General features: G+C 37.4%; 1 protein-coding gene across 1 annotated transcript in view; it reads right to left on the reverse strand.

Moving 5' to 3' along the window:
* LOC121967778 (protein SEMI-ROLLED LEAF 2) overlaps window positions 1-20,062 on the reverse strand; it is a 99,883-nt gene that overhangs the window by 29,012 nt on the left and 50,809 nt on the right. Inside the window, exons 14-15 of the mRNA XM_042518220.1 lie at window positions 14,913-14,988; window positions 14,687-14,811 (exon numbers count right to left, since the gene is read on the reverse strand). Coding sequence (XP_042374154.1) covers window positions 14,687-14,811; window positions 14,913-14,988 — 201 coding nt within the window. The remainder of the gene's footprint in view (window positions 1-14,686; window positions 14,812-14,912; window positions 14,989-20,062) is intronic.

Consider the following 20,062-nt stretch of genomic DNA (forward strand, 5'->3'; position numbering starts at 1 on the left):
GGGCTTTAAAAAGAATAATTAAACTTCAATAAGGCAAGGAAAATCGCGCCTTAACCTCACAAAAGGCGCGCGCTTAAGCATGCGCTTAAGCACGCTTCATTCAAGTACTGCTCGGGGGCATTGCCTAGGCGCGCCTGCCTACGCCTTGCACCTAGAAGCAATCAGGCACGCGCTTTTCACAACTATGATATTGAGTAAGTTGTTGATACCAATTGTTTTCTTACCTGTTTTGGTCCATCATGGTTGTTTCGATTTAACCACCTTGACACACTTCTAGTGAATGAGATACGAAAGTAAGAGGATGGACATATTTATTATATGGTCTCACTTTGCATTCTAACATGTTTAGGGTCCACTAAGGTGGTTTGACCAAATCACTTTTATGACTCCTATGCATGAGAGGGCAATTGGATTAAATGGCATTTTCAAAATTTTATAGAAGGAAGTCTGCCCTTTATAAATTGAATCAGATACATCTATTAGGAAATTTGTCTAAAAAAAGACAGCTCGGTAAATGAAGCTCCCGCCAAAGCGGAGTCCGGGGAAGAGTTTATTGTATTCAACATTTACATATTATAGATGGAAATTTACCTAAAGAATAAGTAAAATATTCAATTACTACTTTACATTTACATATTATATCCAACAAAAAATGTTGATGTAGATATTAATTAACAAAATTTGATATTGATAAGATTGGCATTATTGGTTTTAATTGACACTTGGTTTAGTCACCAGAGATAAGTTCACTATTAACAAAGAAAGGCTATTGTGCTCTCTCAAATGATAGTGACTCTGGATGTCGAGTTAAGAAAGAACAATAATATCCTTTGGTGAGGTAGCTAAGTAGGCAAATCTCTGGCTCATGGTGGATCGAGTGCAACAAGCCTAAGCTATTGGAGCGGTAATCAGAGGGTTTTCTTCTATTTTGCAGTTCTATCGGCGGTTGGTCCTCCTAGCACTAATACCAACCTTTACAATAACAGATAACCTTTACAATAGCAGTCTAGAGGAAGGATAAGAGTAAAAGAAAAAGGCTCAAATGATTTAGACAATCAGTATTTCATCAGCCTTCCAATGTTCTTCTTTAGGGAGTCTCTTCTAACCTTCAATCTCTTTAGCCTTCAGTTCACTTAATGTTCTGTTGTACCGCTCTCCTGATCGCTTTCACCAGCAGTCTGCTAAGGACTACCTCAATCAACTAGAATCTACCATCAAGTTACTGATCCCTATAAGCCTCTAGGTCATCCAAGCCCTCACGGGCATAGCTGAGTTGGTAATTGGGTGGTAAGTTTGTATCACAGGAGCCAGGTTCAAATCCCTGGGGTTCATTCCCTTAGAAAATAAGCTCCTCCCACCTAAGAAGCTGCTCAGATCATAATTTACCTCCCTTCCACAAGGCCTTAAGGCAAGCAGTGAAGGGACGTCTGGGATGAGCATTAGCACGTTTTTGCATCACTTAGGTCATCCAACAGTTGCAGCTCCAACATGTCAGATCAGCGGTTCCTTCTGATTTTCTTTCTCTAGCGTTAGTTGATTGAAATTCACCATCAATTCTTATTCTAGCATCAGTTGACTGGAATCCATATCAATCAACTAATCCACTATAATCCTTAGGTCATTTGACCATTGATGCTCCAGCATATGTCAGATCAGCAAGTACCTCTTATTTTCTTACTATAGCATCAATTGACTAAACTTAACATCAATTGACAAACCTCAATCAGCAAATTGCATATTCGATTTGATCCCAAACGGAAACATTCTCTTTGTGAGCCAAAAAACTTAAAGTCAGCTCCTTAGATGACTTAGCTTAAAAGTCGAATGGATTCCAACTGTTGAAAGCAAAATCTAAAATCTCGTATCTTGGGAACCACGAGTTAGGCCTTTATATAGGAAAGAAGATATACATCAAAAGACAAAAATACCCCTATAATTATTCTAACACTCCCCCTCAAACTTATGAATATAGATCATATGCACCAAGCTTGTTACATATGTAGTCAATTCGGAGACCTCTAAGTGACTTAGTGAATATATCTGCTAGTTGATCATGTGAGTTGACAAAACTAGTAGAGATTTCTCCATATATGACTTTCTCTCTGACAAAGTAACAGTCAACTTCAATATGCTTTGTCCTCTCATGGAAGATTGGATTTGAGGCAATATGCATAGTGGCCTGGTTGTCACATATGAGTGACATTTGTGTAACCTCTCCAAACCTTAGTTTATGAAGCAACTGTTTTAACCATATAAGTTCTTGACTGGCAATAGTCATAGCTCGATATTTTGCTTCTGCACTGGATCTTGCCACAACATTCTATTTTTTACTTTTCCAAGAAACAAGGATACCTCCGACAAATATACAAAATCCAAAAGTAGATCTTCTATCAGAGGGAAATCCTGCTCAATCTACATCAGAATACCCCATGACTTGAGTATGTCCTTTGTCTTCATATAGAAGACTCTTTCCTGGTGCACCCCTGATATATCGAATAATGCGAGTCACGGCATCCCAATGTTCTTTGCACGGAGAGCTAAGAAACTGACTTACTACACTTACTGCAAATGAGATATCCGGACGAGTGACAGTAAGGTAGCTTAGTTTCCCTACCAATCGTCTGTACCGTTCAAGATCTGAAAGAGGCTCCCCCTAATTTGGCAGGAGCTTGACATTAGGATCCATGGGATTGTCGACTGTCTTTGAGTTTAACATTCCTGTTTCTTCCAGAATATCCATTGCATACTTCCTTTGGGATATAATGATCCCATCTTTAGACTGTGCCACTTCTATCCCTAGGAAATATTTGAGTTTGCCGAGATACTTTGTCTGGAAATGTTTGAAAAGATGTTGTTTTACTTGTGAAATCTCAAGATGATCATTACCTGTGATGACAATATCATTAACATAAACCACTACATAGATACAACCAGTAGATGAGTGGCGATAAAAGACAGAATGATCAGCCTCGCTTCGAGTCATGCCAAACTATTGAATTACGGTACTAATCTACTGAACCATGCTCTGGGTGACTGCTTGAGACCATATAAAGATTTCCGCAAGCGACATACAAAACCAGAAGACTCCCCCTGAGCAACAAAACACGGAGATTGCTCCATGTAGACTTCCTCGAGCAGGTCACCATGTAAGAATGCATTTTTTTATGTCCAATTGATGAAGGGGCCAATGGCGAATTGCAGCAATAGACAGGAAAAGACGCACAGAAGACATTTTGGCAACAGGAGAAAAGGTGTCTCCATAATCCAATCCAAATACCTGAGTATAGCCTTTAGCGTCAAGACGAGCCTTAAGCCGATCAACTGTGCCGTCTACACCAACTTTCACCGTAAACACCCATCGACAACCAACCACTAACTTCCCAGGAGGTAGAGGAACGAGGTCCCAAGTCTCACTGCTCTATAAGGCACTCATTTCATCAAACATAGCCTGTTTCCATCCTGGATGGGCAAAGGCATCACCTGCAGTCTTTGAAAGAGAAACAGACGACAAGAAAGAAAGACAATAATAATAGGATGGAGAAAGACGATGATAGCTCAAAGAAACATAGTGAGGAGAAGGATTACGAGTGGAACGCATACCCTTCCGAAGTGCAATAGGAACATCAGAGTCAGGAGATGGGACCAGAGGAAACGGCCAAGGACTTGGCTCCAAAGATGTGCCTACGGCAATGTCAGTGTTGGTCGGCGACAAAGCAGAACGAGGAAGACGCTGATAAACCTGCAAAGGAGGAGACGAGATTGGAGATGATAAAGGCACCTCCGGACGACAAAAGATAGTTGCTGGTACAGGTGGAGAGTGAGAAACCTCGACCTATGAAGCGGAGGGACCAAAAAAAGAAACTGACTCAAAAAATGTGACATCAGTAGAAATGAAGTACCGACGAAGAGTAGAGGAATAACACTTGTACCCTTTCTGAGACCGTGGGTACCCAAGGAAGACACACTTATGAGACCGGGGAGAAAGTTTGTCAATGTCAGGATCAAGAGCATGAGCAAAACATATAGAACCAAAGACCCAAGGTGATAGAGGATGAAGAGGCTGATGCGGATAAAGTACCTGATGAGGTATTTTACCCTGGAGAGTGGATGAAGGCATGCGATTGATGAGATAACATGCAGTAAGTATGGCATCACCCCAAAACTGATAAGGGGCATGAAAATGGAGAAGAAGAGTCCGAGTGATCTCAAGGAGATGACGATTCTTGCGTTCTGCAACCACATTCTGTTGAGGGGTATGAGGGCAAGACATGCGATGCAACACACCATGAGATGTCAAGAAGATACGAAATTGAGTAGATAAATACTCGCGTGCATTATCACTTTGCAAAGTTCGAAGGGAAGTACCAAATTGAGTTTTTATTTCTAGAAAAAAAGATTCAAAAATAGAAAACAATTCTGAACAATCCTTCATTAGATATAACCATGTACAACGAGAAAAATCGTCTATAAAAGTAACAAAATACCTTGACCCCATTGTAGAAGAAATACGACTCGGACCCCAAACATCAGAATGAACCAAAGCAAAAAGAGACATAGCCCGACTCTCAATACGAGGAGAAAAAGAACTACGAACATGCTTACCTAATTGACAAGACTCACAGGATAAAGATTCTAAGTGAGAAAGACTAGAATATAACTGTTTTAACTTATTAAGACCTGAATGTCCCAACTGAGCATGAATAAGTACTGGAGAGGCCGCCGCCGAACCAACAAAAGAGGGTTGTTGAAGCCAATAAAGGCCATGAGATTCACATCCGAAGCCAATCATCCTCCCCGTACTCCGGTCCTGTAAGGAAACAGATGTATTAGTAAAAGAAATGATACAATCAAGAGATCGAGTAAGTTGACTTATTGATAATAAATTTAAGGGAACGTCGGGAATATAAAGAACATTATGAATGGAAAGAGATGAAGAAGGATGAACAATGTCAATACCCTGAGATTGAGTATGGGAACCATTAGCCATGGTAACCAATGGCAAATTACCAGAAGTAGTGAGGGAGGGAAATAGGTATTTATTACCAGTGATATGATCGATGGCCCCAGAATCAAGAATCCAAGGACCCAAAGAACGAGATATGCCAGCAAAGGAAGTACCAGCGTGTGCAATGGTAGCAATGGAACTAGAAGTCTAATGATCCTCAAACCATTTCAGAAAGTTAGTATAGGAAGGTGTTGGAGTCGAATCCGGTGTTAATTGTGAAGTGTAAGGTGAAGAAGCAACAGAACTCTGAACGATCTGAGCAGCACGAGGAGGACGACCATGTAGACTCCAGCACTTATCAATCGTGTGTCCCGGTCGGTGGCAATGATCACACCAAGGACGTCCTTTGCCACCCTTGCGAGGTGGAGGTCCTTTGTGTTGAGAGACCAAAGTTGATGAGTCGACAGGAACAGAAGAAAGCATCGTCAAGACTTTGGTCGGGACATGGAGAAGAGTCGCCCAGGTGTTGTCCATGGTAGCTTTTGTGGGGTTGCCCAGGATCTAGTCACGGACATGAGAATAATATGTGGGCAGACCATATTGTTACGCAACCGCAAGTGTACGGTTTCGTCGTCAGTAATAAAAATATCGAATCCACAGGGACTATTGATTAAGCACTAGAGATGTTGCAAAATAAGTTATATAGACGGTCGAAAGTTGGCTTTGGCACTTGCGAACTACCGAGTGTGATTAAAGAGAGGGAAAGAAGGTTGGGAAGAAGAGAGAGGAGAGAGAGAGTTGATCCTGGAGGGAGTTGAGCTTCGGGAGATGGATTCTAGGATTTCGGTTTCATTGTAATACTAGAAGATACTACATAGATTGCCTAGTTTCTACCCTCTATGTCCATGCTCTTGTAGGAAGTTAGATTGGTCAATATCCCTAAGTATCGAATAGAGACGATCCCTGAGAAATCCTGTAATGGTTAACCCCTGTCACTAGGGCGCCTCGGTAGATCACAGGAGTTCGTGTCTAGTAAATAGCAATAAAGATAAAGGTAGATGGTACGGGTTCCTACTTATGGAGAAATTATCTCTTCTTTCAAGAGAATATCCTAGACGTCCGTGAACGGGTTACCCTTGTCACTAGGGCCCCTCGGGTATACGATTTAGAGCACTCTCTCTACGAGAGCAACAATTCCTAAGGGATTGTTTCTCCTTTCAAGGGAACGTCTTAGACGTCCGGAAATGGTTACCCCTGTCACGAGGGTACCTTGGTCAATACGCTCTAGGGCATCCCCTTGCATGATCAACAATCCTCCACAACAATCAACGAAGCATGCATAGTCACACACACAACTCATCAATATGAACAAAAGCATTAACAAGTCATTGAATAGAAACAAGACGAATCTACATAGTTTTGCATCTCCATCGTATTACAAATACTCCCTAATCCTAGAAGAGGGTTTTTACTCCATTGTGGGGGAAGAACAACCCCAAAACATAAAGAAGAACATACTTACAACCCTTGATATGAGAAGGAAGGGAAGAAGCGATGCTTGTCGAGATTTCCGATGTCTTAGGAATGCCTCCTTGCTCTGGAGATGGACGAAACGTCAAGGGACGGCAGTGGATGAAGCTCTAGGGTTTCCCCCAAAGGAGAAAACCCTTTTCCAAGGAGATGGACAAGGTCCCCGAACCAAAGATGATGCAAGAATAGGGATTTTGACCCTTTTATATCTCCTCCAAGCTGCCCAGGAAAACCTGGATTACGGGGTGTCCGGTAAACCGAGTTTTTCACCCATTAAACCAGGTTTTCTCGTGATCTACCATGAACCAAAATTGTAGCTCTTGAAATTATTTTCAATCTGATACTTGGATTGAGCCCTGGGTCCAACAGAGCCGAAAGTTATGGCGGTTCGAAGTTTGGTCTGCGGTCTGGGCGGAGGTCCAGTTGAACCCGCGGTTGGGAGGCACGGCCGTGCCATTTAGCACGGGCAAACAATTCTTTCTCTCTGTTGGATCTAAAGCAAAGTTGTAGATCTTGAAGTCAGTTACGTTTCGGTATAAAGAACATCCCGAAACTCCAACGGAGCGCTAAATTCTGGCCGTTTTACGAACGGTCTGCAGTCTGCCCAGAATTCAACACGGTTCTGTTTTGGCGTGGCACGGCCCGCGTTCTTCGTCGCACGGCTGTGTGGAATCCACACGGCCTCCTCTCGAATTGAGTCACACGATCGTGCGAGGTTGCACGGTCGTGGCCTTCTTCGTCTCTGCCGAGGTCACACGGTCGTGTGGATTCACACGGCTGTGACCTTTTTCTCCACTCGAATGTTGGCACGGCCGTGCCATTTGGCACGGCCGTATGCTGCTTGGCCACTGTCATGGGGGCACGGTCGTGCATGGTTGCACGGCCATACCTTGCTTGGCTGCTGGTGGTGAGGCAAGGTCGTGCTCTGATCCCTCTCTAGATTGGCCACACGATCGTGCAAGGTTGCACGGCCGTGCTCTCTGCTTTGTTATGGTGCGTCGACAATCACCGTTTTCGCTCCAAAAGTTGTCTCTGTCAACACAAAACCAAACAAAGAGCAGATATCCGAAAAAAAGAATATATATGGTAAATACATGCTAAAAGAGGCGATCATGCAAGGAATATATACGTATAAAGCAAGTGAATGTACATCAAAACATGCATAAACGATCATACTATTTACGCACATCACATATAAAGCCAGAGACATAAAAAATTTCTTCCGATTTTCAAGCTCTTCAACAGGATTGGCCGTAGGTGGGAGCAGTTCATTGAAAGTTGATATTGAATCTTTAATCTGATGGGCGCTGAGGATGGTCATGAGATCTTCACAAACTTGATAGAGTCGCCGAGAGGTGTTTGTAAAGAGTTGTTAAATTTGTGTCCAAACAGCTTTGCAGGTTTTGTGAGTACGGAAGACATTTCTAAGAGATGGATGGATGGTGGCTCGAATAATACAACACAACTGAGCGTCAACCTTCTTCCACAGAGGATGATCAACGATTTGAACATCTTCTTTAGTTTGAGTGAAATGTTTTTCATAACCCTGTCCAACAAGCCAAAGCTCAATGTGAGATGCCCAAGAGATATAATTTTTACAATCCAACTGCTCGGAAGAAAGAGGTGCAGTGATATGGTTGGTAAAGATTGAGGTATCTGGCTTTGGGGCGCCAGATGTAGCCATGAATAGAACTGTGAGCCGGACTGCTGGAATAGATGAAGTGAGCTTGCTTATGCTGGAAGAGATTTCCTAGCAACCAACCACAGAAGAAGAAAAAGGGAGGGGCAGCAGTTGCCGGACTGCGGGCGAGGATGGAGACGTGGGCGCCCTTGACAGAGGTGGGCAAGGATGGAGATGCGGGCGCCCTCGATAGCGGCCTAGAGGGCTAGGGCGAGGCCGATCCCACTGGAGCCTCCGGTGGTAAAGACGTGGCGGCCTTGATAGGGCAGAGGAAGAAAAGAAACGAGTGGAGAAGCCCTTTGCCGCTGAAGAACTCGTGGAAGAGAGACGTAGCACAAACCCTCCTGGATGGGGAAGAGGCAGACGGCGCGGAGAGGACTCGCTTCCAACTGGGAGGGTTTGAAGTTGCAGAGGCTTCGAAGAGCATCTGCCGGATGGATTCCACCCGCGCGTCGTCACGATCGAGGAGGAGACCAAGGAAGATCTGCTGAGGCGAGGCCAAGGAAGAAGAGCGCGGCGGAGACGGCGAGCTTGAGGCGTTCGCGAAGGGGAGCGGGAGGATGACGGCGTAGCAGACGAAGGGGAAAGAAATTAGGGTTTTAACCTTGCTCTGATACCATGTTGAAAGCAAAACCTAAAATCTCATGTCTTGGGAACCACGAGTTAGGCCTTTATATAGGAAAGAAGATATACACCAAAAGACAAAAATACCCCTATAATTATTCTTACACCAACATTAGTCAACTATAATCTCACTAATCAATTAGGAGCACCCTCCAATTGATCGTCTGAAACTTGACTATGATCATCCTAATGATCTAGTTTTTGCCTATGTTGAGATATACTCTCTCCTAAGAATAAAAACTAACTCTCATAGCTCACATAAAAGTGTACCTTCTGCAACTTAACTTTAACACTAGATCATCTCCCAACTAGGTCCTCAAAGTCCCTCGGATGCACTTAGCAAATAACTCACTCACATGTCATCCTGCTTAACTCTTACTATACATAGTTCACCTACTTCCTGCTAATGCCAACTCTGCTTGATCCTCATCCTTAGTCCCTCAAATGTCCAATACCATCTTTCTCCGATTTCTAGTGAACTTCGAGACACCAAGTCAACCAATTTGGTCATGCCAACTCAAGGCCCATGAGTTGCTCCAACATCACCCCCAATGCTTCTCATTTTGCAGTCTTTGAATATCTCACGCGACCTTCTTCGAACTTTATTGGACCTCCAAGTCATTGGGCACATTTCCTTAGCAGCCAAGTCATCATCCATATTCACCTCATAAAGTCACAAGCTCCGTGAGCTCCATGTATATTCTGCTAAGTTCCTGCACAATTTAACAAATGTATCACACCCCTAAACTTAAACTCTTCGTCCAAACATCGAAACTCATGGTCGAACGCAACCATTTAGGACAATTACACCAACATAAGCAAGTGACAAAGATTCACACACTTATATAGTGTCAATGTTACTCTAGGGAAACATGAAATTTGAGTAACATGGACCTAACAATACAAAAAAAAGGTAAATGTGGAGAAACACATGCAGACCATGGATTAAAAAATCAATAATCCCCAAAATTTTAAGACAACTAATGAAGACCACAGTAGGAAGATCAAATTTATATCAAAGGATAATAGTTTAAGAAACCACAAAAAGTAGATTCAGATACCTATGTAATAAATGTTATCTGACTTTTAAAACATAATGGGCATGACCCATGAGTTCCAAAACGTAGCAACTGAAGATGATTAAAAGGAAGGATTATAAAAGAACCTCTGAAAACTTGCAAGTTAGCAAGTCTACAACGTCCCAATATGAGATAGGTCATCGCAATAGATACAATAACAATAACAACCAAACTTTATCACATTGGTGGAGTCGACTATATGAATCCTTTTACACCATTGAGCTCTATCTCATACTATATCATCATCTATACTTAAATAAATTTTATCTTGTTTTATTGTTGCTAACCAAGTCTTTTTTTATCATCCTCTTTCTCGTTTGATATGCGTGTTTGTCATAGTTTCACATTTCCTACCTAAAGCATTTATTGGTCATCTAAGTACATGTTCATACCATCTTAAATTTCTTTGAATTTTCCCTCAATAGATGCAACTCCGACTTTCTCTCTAATATTTTTATTTCTTATTCTGTCCATCCTCGTATGTCCACACATCCACCTTAATATCCTCATATTTGCAACTCTCATCTTCTACTCATGTGCTCGAGTCATAACCCAACATTCAATATAACATAGTATGTCTAACTGCGGTTTTGTAGAACTTTCTTTTAAATTTTAAAGGTACTTTACGGTCACATAAAACACCCGACGCTCTCCTTCATATCAATCATCCTGTTTATATTCTATGTAAGAAACCTCTATCAATCTCTCCATCGTTTTACAAAAATGATCATAAATATTTAAAGCTCTCGGTTCCGAGCAACTCATAATCTCCTATCTTAACAATTGTCTCATTACGTCTAATATTGATAAACTTAAATTTCATATATTCTATCTTTATTTTACTAAGTCTAAAATCTTTGTCTTCTAGTGTTTCCTGCCAAGATTCTAGTTTAGCATTTACTCCTCACGTGTTTCATGCCAAGATTCTAGTTTAGCATTTACTCCTCACGTGTTTCATCTACCAAAACAATATCATCTGCAAATAACATGTACCACGGTACTATGTCTTGAATGTGTATAGTGAGTTTGTCCATAATTAGTGTACAAAAATAAGGACTTAGAGCTGATCCTTGATTTAACCCTATCTTTATTGGAAATGTTTCAATTACTTCGCATGAAGTCTTTACTCTAGTCGTTAAATTCTCATACATATCATTAATTAGTTTAATATATGTTACACTAGCACCTCCCTTTTCTAGAATTCTCCATATAATTTTTCTTGAAACTCTATTATAAACTTTTTCTAAGTGAATATCATGCAAGGTTTAAAACTTCGACCCGTGTCGAGGTTTCGATCTTAGACCAGAACGATACGGTTTCGGTATCGTCTCGTGTCGATACAGTTTCAGTATTTTTTTTATTTATATATAGTAATTATAAAATAAATATGTTTATGGTGTATATAAAAATAGGTTATATATTGATTTTGTATAAGTTCTCAATTATTGAACAATTTAATATTGTTAAAAAAAATAATTAAAAATAATTTTATTTAAATAAAATTGATATATCAATAACTCGAAATAAAATGGATTTATCTATAATAATAAGTATATAAATTAATACAAGATATCACTTTATATATAAAAATAATTATATAAATTAACTATTTATTCATTTAATTAATTATTAATTAAATAATATCTATTTTAAATAGTAAAAAGAATCAAGCAAGAAAATGCAAAATAATTATATATATATATATATATATATCATACTATAAATATAATTTATTAGAATTTTTTTTAAAAATACAATTTTTAAATAATTTTTTAAAAATTTTAAATGATATTTACAATAATACAAAAATAATAAAAAAATATATTAGAATATAAATAAAAATTATTATATTTTTTAACATTTTTAAATGAAATTTAAACATTAAAAAAGAGAATATTAATTAATAAAATTTATTAAATTTGTTTTAATTTTAAATATATTTTTTATATATTTTATTAGGATACTTTAATTATGATTTATAAAAGTCTGTTCGAATTATTACATATTCTTAGGAATTGTTTAAATTAATTAAATAAAATAATTCATTATCGGGAAAAAGAAACCGCGTCCGTCCGCGATCAATGGCCGTGGGGGTGTCTGCAAACGCATCCAACGGCGCCGGAAGGATCGTTGGACTCAACGAGTCCGACAGCACCAACAAGGTCGTCGGACGCGTCTGGCGGCACCGGCAAGTCACCGGACACTTCTAACAACGCCTTCAGCACCAGAAGGCATCACATGACACCTTCGCTGCCGAAGGCCTCATGGGACACTTCCGGCGCCGTTGGAGGCGTCCGGCGTGTCCTCCGGCGCCGCCGAGACAAGGACGCCTCCTGTACGGTTCCGACCTCCAGGAAGAACGGTAAAAACCGTCCGTGCCATGCACAGAACGACATTTCATTCCTTGATACCATGTATAAATCTTGTTTTTGCTTCCGATATTTTTCAATTAGTTGTTTAAGATTTATAGCTTCTATTGTCGATCTGTATGAATCCAGATTAATTTTCAATCACCATCGTCTCCTTTCTTAATCTTTATTCTATTACTTTTTTCCAAAGCTGGATCGTATGACTCATTAGTTTAATAGTCTATAGTTTATACAATTTTGTACGTCTCCCTTATTCTTATATAAAGGAACTAGAGTACTTACTCTCCATTGATCAGGTATTTTTTTGTTTTCAATATAATGTTAAATAATTTTATAAGTTATTCAATACCTTGTTTCCCTAAACACTTTCATACCTCTATCGGAATATCATCTGGTTCAACGGCTTTTCTATTGTGCATCCCATTTAAAACTTGTTGTACTTCTGAAATTTGAATTCTACGATAAAAATTTAAATTTCTATGCTCATTTGACCTTCTTAAATTATCTAAGTTAAGTTGATCACCTAAACCTTCATTAAAAAGTTGATGAAATATTGTTTCCGCCGCTCTTTTATTTCTCCATCATTTACTAGTACCCTATTACATTTATCTTTAATACATTTTATTTAGATAAGATTTCTTGTCTTCCTTTCTCTCACTTTAGCTATTCTATAAATATCTCTTTCTCCTTTTGTATTTAATTTTGATATAATCGTTCAAAAGTTTTATTCTTTGCTTCATTCACTACTTTCTTAGCCTCTTTCTTGATTATTGTATATTTTTTTAAATTTTCCTCATTCTTACAAATATATAATTCTGTATAAGTTGTTCGTTTTTCCTTCACTTTCTCTTGTCCTTTCTCATTCCACCACCATGATTCCTTACTTAGTGATGTATGTCCTTTTGACTAACCGAGTACACTTTGAACTACTATTTTCAACTTTGATACCATCTTATCGCATGTCACATTAGAATCACCATATATTTCATCTAATGTTTGTACTCCTACCTTTTTCTTAAATATATTTTGCTTAACATCCTTTAACTTTCACACTCAATTCTAGAAATCGTATATATTTTCTTTCTATTGATACTATGTTTGAGGACTATATCCAAGACTACTAACTTATATTGGGTAGTTAAGCTTTCTCCAAGGATGACCTTGCAATTTTTATAAATTTTTCTATCCTTCTTCCTAATCATAAGAAAGTCAATTTACGATTTATTATTCCCACTTTTGAAATGTGACTAAGTGTTCTTCTCTTTTCTTAAAAAACGTATTAGCTAAATATAAGGTCATATTCTATCGTAAAATCTAATATTGTTTTCCCTTCCTCATTCTTGTTCCAAACTCATAACCCCATGTACACTCTCATATTACTCATTTTTCACTCCAACATGTCAATTTAGATCACCTCCTATTAAAATCATTTCATTTGGCGAAATATTTTGTAATATTTTATCTAAGTCGTCCCAAAACCTTGATTTAGTAGCTTTATCTAATCTTACTTACGGTACATATACGCTAATTATGTTCATAGTTTTTTCGTCACTATTATCTTAAGGGCTATAATTATATCTCCTTTTTAACTACTTCTACAACTTCATCTTTTAACAAACTATCTACAATAATACTCACTCCATTTCTTTCTTTACTCTTTCTTGTGAATCATAACTTAAAACCCGACTTCTATATCAGTTGTCTTCTCGTCTACCCATTTTGTCTCTTGTACACACAAAATATTAATTTTCTCCTAATCATCTTATCTACTACCTTCATTAATTTACTAGTAAGAGATCTTATGTTCCATGTTCCAAATCTTAGATTATTAGTTTTCTTATCATATTTGTTCTTATCCAACCTATGGTGTGAGAACTCTTGCATATTTAACACTACACTCAAGTTCTTATTGAGATGTAGCGGTCCTTGCCAATATGTTACAGTCAAACCGTGCAACGTGAACTCTTGCATATTTAGCACTACACATGAGTTTTGAAGATGTAGCGGTTCTTGTCGAGACACGACCCGCAACGCATTCCTTCGGGAAACAATCTTAGCATTAGCATAATAGTTTAATGAATCCATTCATTGAATATTTGTCATAATTTTAATGTTGGCCGGCAACCTGACACAATAGGTAAATGATATTATTTCCCTCCCAAAAATAGGTGAACGACAATTCAATGTTAGATGTGTCTTAATTCAAGATCGATGTTGTTATAGCATATGTCCAAATGAGATGGTTGGGAAGTAGTTTTCAGTTATGCTAGGCAGGTGATATATAATGTCTTCTTGAATAACTAAGAAAAGCTCAGACTGGCATAAGCAATATAATGAGTCTGATCGTTGTTTGCAAATATCTCATACACAAGTTGATTCTTCAATAACAATGACACTTGCTGAAATGTAAAAGTAATAAACCCCAAAAAGAAGAGATCAGAACTCAAGGACGTGTTACCTCAGACTGCAGAAAAGTTTTTAGCAAATCATTTAATCCATAAATGTGAAATATTTTTCCTGAAAATGCTAAAAGCCCTGTAGCCAACGTGAATAGAGACCTCTGACATGAAGGTGAAAGCAATCCTGTCCAATTTGTGTCTCTTCAAAAAAATTTCTAAAGATAGCTGAAAAAAAATAAAGGCATAGGCGACATAATTGCTAATTCGTTAGTACCTGATACTTACCATTTGGATCAAGAGAAACCTTTGTAAGAGATAATAGCATGTGGAAGGAATGAATAACACTGCTAGCACTGGAATTCTGCAAGACCGAAATATCGATGAGACTAGTGTGTTTAATTGTTGGGTTATGTGAACAGACCACTATTTCTTGTTTTCTATATTTGATTTTCATTTACATAAGTATCTTTTTGTTAATTGTGAAAGAACAAGCATCTTCTCTCAAAGTATAAAATTTGATAACAAATATTTTTAATTTTTATTTTCAATTTCCAAATTCACTTTCTAAGAAAATAAAGCATTTTTTTAGAAATTTTCCATATAGAAAATCAACACGAGGAGTTGAATGTTGTTATCACCAAGATGCACTAGACTTGCTGAAATCCAATGGAAAGATCAACAAGGTTCATTATATTCTCAGAAATTTCAATCAGTGATGCATAAAATTCCCTACCCTTCCAAGGCTGAGTTCACTTCACCCATTATCCAACAATGCAAGAATACAGCTGAAGGGAAACTAAAAATATTAAAGTTTGGCCTCCCAGTGCACCACAAGGCTATAATGAATCACTTCTAAAGCCTTGACAATGGCATCACCACTTATGGCAAATTTAATGAGCCCATGGATAACTGTCCAAAATAAGCAAGAGTGACCAAGTCTACAGACAGATCCAAATAAATGGAATCAACTGTATTTATGTCTTCATTTGAATTAACTTTTGTTTAATAGGAAACCATAAAATTGTATTCCTGGAAAACCAAGAAATTCTATACGTGAATGGCAGAGGAATTTATAAGGTGAAACTATCTCAACTTCTGCGCTGTACAGCGGCTAAAACAATCAATTAATATTATGAGCTTAATCAATATTATGAGCTTTATTGGTCACAAATGCTATAGGATTGCAGAAAGGTATTTTGTGGTTATTATAGCACCAGAACACGAGTCTAGGGTGGCAACTGTTGCATCTTAGATAAAATTTTCCAGCGCAGCAGCAGAGATGATGGTTCAGTGGCGCAGAGATGATGGTTCAGTGGCTCAGACAAAGAAAACAATACTGACTGAAGAGGGGCATTTTGAGAATCCAGTGTGATTTAGTAATTTGTAAATTTGAGTCCATGATTTAGGTAATTTTGAAACCTAGGTGTGTTGTTCAGTAAAAAAGTAGGTGAGTTGCTCTCTCTTTAGGAGGAGATTGTAGCACTCTAAATTTGATGGACTGACGAACCCATTCACATCTTGAAACTCACTAAGGGAGACGAGAAACTTGAGAAGAAAATAGAGAAATTGCTTGAATGCTTGATTTTTTGTTTTGGATGGATTGAATACAACAGGCAGACTCCTTATGTATAAGGATAGAAGGGCACAATAAAGAGAAACAAGAAGATCACATTTGCAACTACTAGTCCTCTACTAGATGTGAGGTTATTGCAAGAGTTCAAACTACCTATTGTTTTAACATCAAAATCCATAGATTATGGCCATCCACAATATCTACACCATGTTGGTGCAATGGGTATTAGATAATCGAACCTAAATTTTGATATTGACAAAGGGTTTAAAGTTACGCTTAATTGTAATGTGATGAGATTGATCAAGTGTGCAGGTAGCACAAACACGAAAGTCCTACTTAGTCAAGTTGACTGGATGTTAGATAAGTGAAAGTCTAGTAGGTCAACTGGGCGAGTAACTAGGCAAGGAAGTCCTAAGGGTCAAGTGATCAGATGTTGAGTAGAAAATGTCCAAATGGGTTTGGAGGGTCAAGTGTTTTGCCAACGGTAAGTTAAGATAAGCTCCTAGAGTGGAGTAGTTCCTCCGAAAGGAAGAACGGATAAGGACAAGTCCTCTTTAAGAGGGCATCCTTAGGAATCGATCCGACTAAGAGATTCACTCAAATTCCAAAGTCGAGATCGAACAGCCAAGAATGTCAAACTCAATCATGCTTTAAATTTCATATTATTGTTTACAATGCTAATTGCTAACTCGGTTTTATAGGGATCGATATACGATCGGCTAGATTGGTAGACCGATCAGCTGAATCAGTAGATTGAAGATGATGTGTCAACATCCTTCAGTGTGTTGATGTGGCATCCGACATGGACTGGCTGAGTCTCGGATTGCTGACATGGCATAGGATAAGAACAACTTGGCCGACGTGGTAAGAAGATAGACTTTGACATGCTAATGTGGTATAGAGATCAGGTAAGGATAAGGATCGAGATGCTAGCATGGCAGAGAAGCCTCATCGACATGCTGGCGTGGTGGAACGGGAGTGACCAAGGCTGGATCGATAGACCGATCACGGAATTGGTAGACCGATCAACCGGATCTAGATTCGATTTCCACGTCGATCGATATAGATTAATAGACTGATGCAGGCCTACAAAAGGCCTCGTGCCAAGGCTTCAAGATCGACTTCCAAGTGCTCCTACTCTTGTCTTGCTCCAAAAACGAACGCTACACCGAGACGTCACTCCTACAACTGCGCTCTACTCCGGATTTTCTTTTGTCGATATAATATTGTTTGTTTTTATCATCTTTTATACTTGATTTTAAAAAGGAACGATAAACGTGTTATCGTTCCTCAACTTTTGTAAAAGACAAATCTCTTTCTCCTTGTGAGAAAGAGACTATTAGTAAATTATCCATCAGACCACGGGTCTTGGACTAGCAGCCGCAGGCTGTGAACTAAGTAAAAACAAAGCGTCTTTATGTGTTGTGATTTGTTTTTTTCTATTTCTGCTACTATCTCTTAAAAGAAACGAGTTTTCGAAAAATGTAAAAAAGCAACACAAGCTATTCAACTCCACTTTTACGGTCCTACACACCATATTTTCAACAATCATCAACATTAAACATGGATACCATTTTAAACCGAATGTGTATGCTTTAATTAACATGTTCAGTTGTATTTTTAAAAATTGTGCAATATTTGAATAATACAAACCTTAAATTTAATTTTTTATTTTAAATTCTTTTTTCTCCATGAGTAACCAATTCCATGCCCATGCTAGGATGGGGCCACATATTGTCCAAGGCAGTCTCTCTCTTCCTCTCACTAATAAGCAACTATTTAATCTTGACTATCAAAGTGTTGTTACTGCTTTGAGTTGTAATTAATTGCTACTGTATTGGTGTTTATTGAAAGTGAGTAATTAGTACAACTACAACATGATTTACTGTTTTACTAATAAGATAATTCCCTTTTTCTTCACATATTTTATTTTGTTGTTATTCAGTTATAGGTTAAATATGTTACTACAAGTTAAGAGTGATAATTATTTGGGTCGACCGCGTGGATCTTATACATCACTGGACTTTATCAAAGCCTATATCACTACTAATATACAAATTTTAAATTACTTTTAATTAAGTTAACAGAGTTTTCTTAAGTCTCCTCATGCATGCCTCCAAGCATCTTTAACTTTATTTCTCGATTTATCTCACTACTAAATTTATTATTTGTCTCGAACATATTTGCATCATCTTACTCTATTTTCTTTGATTTAATAATATATTCTCATATGCATTTAATTTCTCTAAATAATATTATTCTTTATTTTATCATTTCTAATAATTTAACAGATTCACCTAAGTATTTTCATATTGATATACTAACTTGTAGATAATTTTCCAAAAGATGTTCTCTGGTTTAACAATTTTTTAATTTATTAATGATATTTTCATCGATATTCCTTCATTTTGGATAATAAATCAACATATGTATAAACTCTTATTTCTAACCATCTCAGTTACATTAGCCAAATTATTTTTTTACATCTTTTTTATTGTTGAAATCATAATTTGAAATCTCATATAGTATTGGGCAGCACGATCAAGCATATGGTTTTGTTATATTATTGAAGCTCAATATTAATTGGCATGCTTGGCATAAGTAATCTATTTTATATCATGTTAATCATGTCATACTACCATTCAACACCCTTTAACATGCTACACAATGTATGTTTGTTATTTTTTGTAACTTGTGTCCATACAATACAATGTCAAAACTATATGATTTAAAATAGGATTAAAAAGTCCACACTTTAGTATATAGTTGTATTCTCTTCTTTTTCATTTACTTCCTCCAATTTCCCACTAGCATTATACATGGAATAGTGACACATTAGACTAACAGTATTGCTCCGATTTTCCTCACTTATAAGTCCAAAATTACAACAAGACTCAATATTTTGAACATTAGCTGATATCAAGTTTAAATATTCAATTTCAGTTCTATTTAGCTTAAAGCCTTTCAACACTATCAGGATCATCGAGTCATATTTGTCCAACTATTTTTGGTCGATTACGTGAATCTCATTATTGGTTCAGCAAAATTATTCATATCAATTAAATCATTTTAATTACATTAACTAAGTTCTATATCCCTTCCCAAACCATCGTATAACTCTAATAGATTCAACTCTTCCTACTATGTAATTTACTCGTCACCGTTGAAATGTCTACACCATCATAACCTATTTTCTCTCATTTTATGATTAATTAAAGCTACATTTAATTGCCGTTGAATATTACTAACACCAGATTTCCATCTAACTCATCTGTACTAACTTAAAACCTTCAACTTTTGCACTCTCTCCTCCATTCCAGTTCGAAAATTATTCATTTATAGATCATTTCGTAAAATTCATCCATAAATAATATGCCCAAAAATAGTCTCAAATAAATTTATATACTACTAATAAAAAGAAGGGGGTTGTGTTGATATTTATGTAAATTTATAGTTATAAAAAATGTTGCACTCTCATTTGAGCTACAACTTACATCATCCATAAGATATAATTACTAACCATTTTTTCTGTTTTAAAATCAAACCAAAACAATTGTCTATACAAGAAGATTTTTCAAGTAAACAAAAAGCATACCGATGTCTTTAATTTTTATCAGTTCTTGTCATATTAATGGATAAATAACATAGATGATTGGCATTCCAAAGCATTAATTAAATCAATCTATGAACATTTTTGTTTAATTTTCTTTTATTCTCTTAATCCCTACTTCTCATGGTTTCTAGGGATGACTCATCAATGTATTGTTATCCATGACTTAGCTTACAGCTTGCAAATATCTTTACATATGGATTCCAGAATGCAAAGTATATAATTAATGTTTTAATCAATGTATTGCTAATT

The sequence above is a fragment of the Zingiber officinale genome, chromosome 1B (genome assembly GCF_018446385.1).
Source record: "Zingiber officinale cultivar Zhangliang chromosome 1B, Zo_v1.1, whole genome shotgun sequence".
Lineage (NCBI taxonomy): Eukaryota > Viridiplantae > Streptophyta > Magnoliopsida > Zingiberales > Zingiberaceae > Zingiber > Zingiber officinale.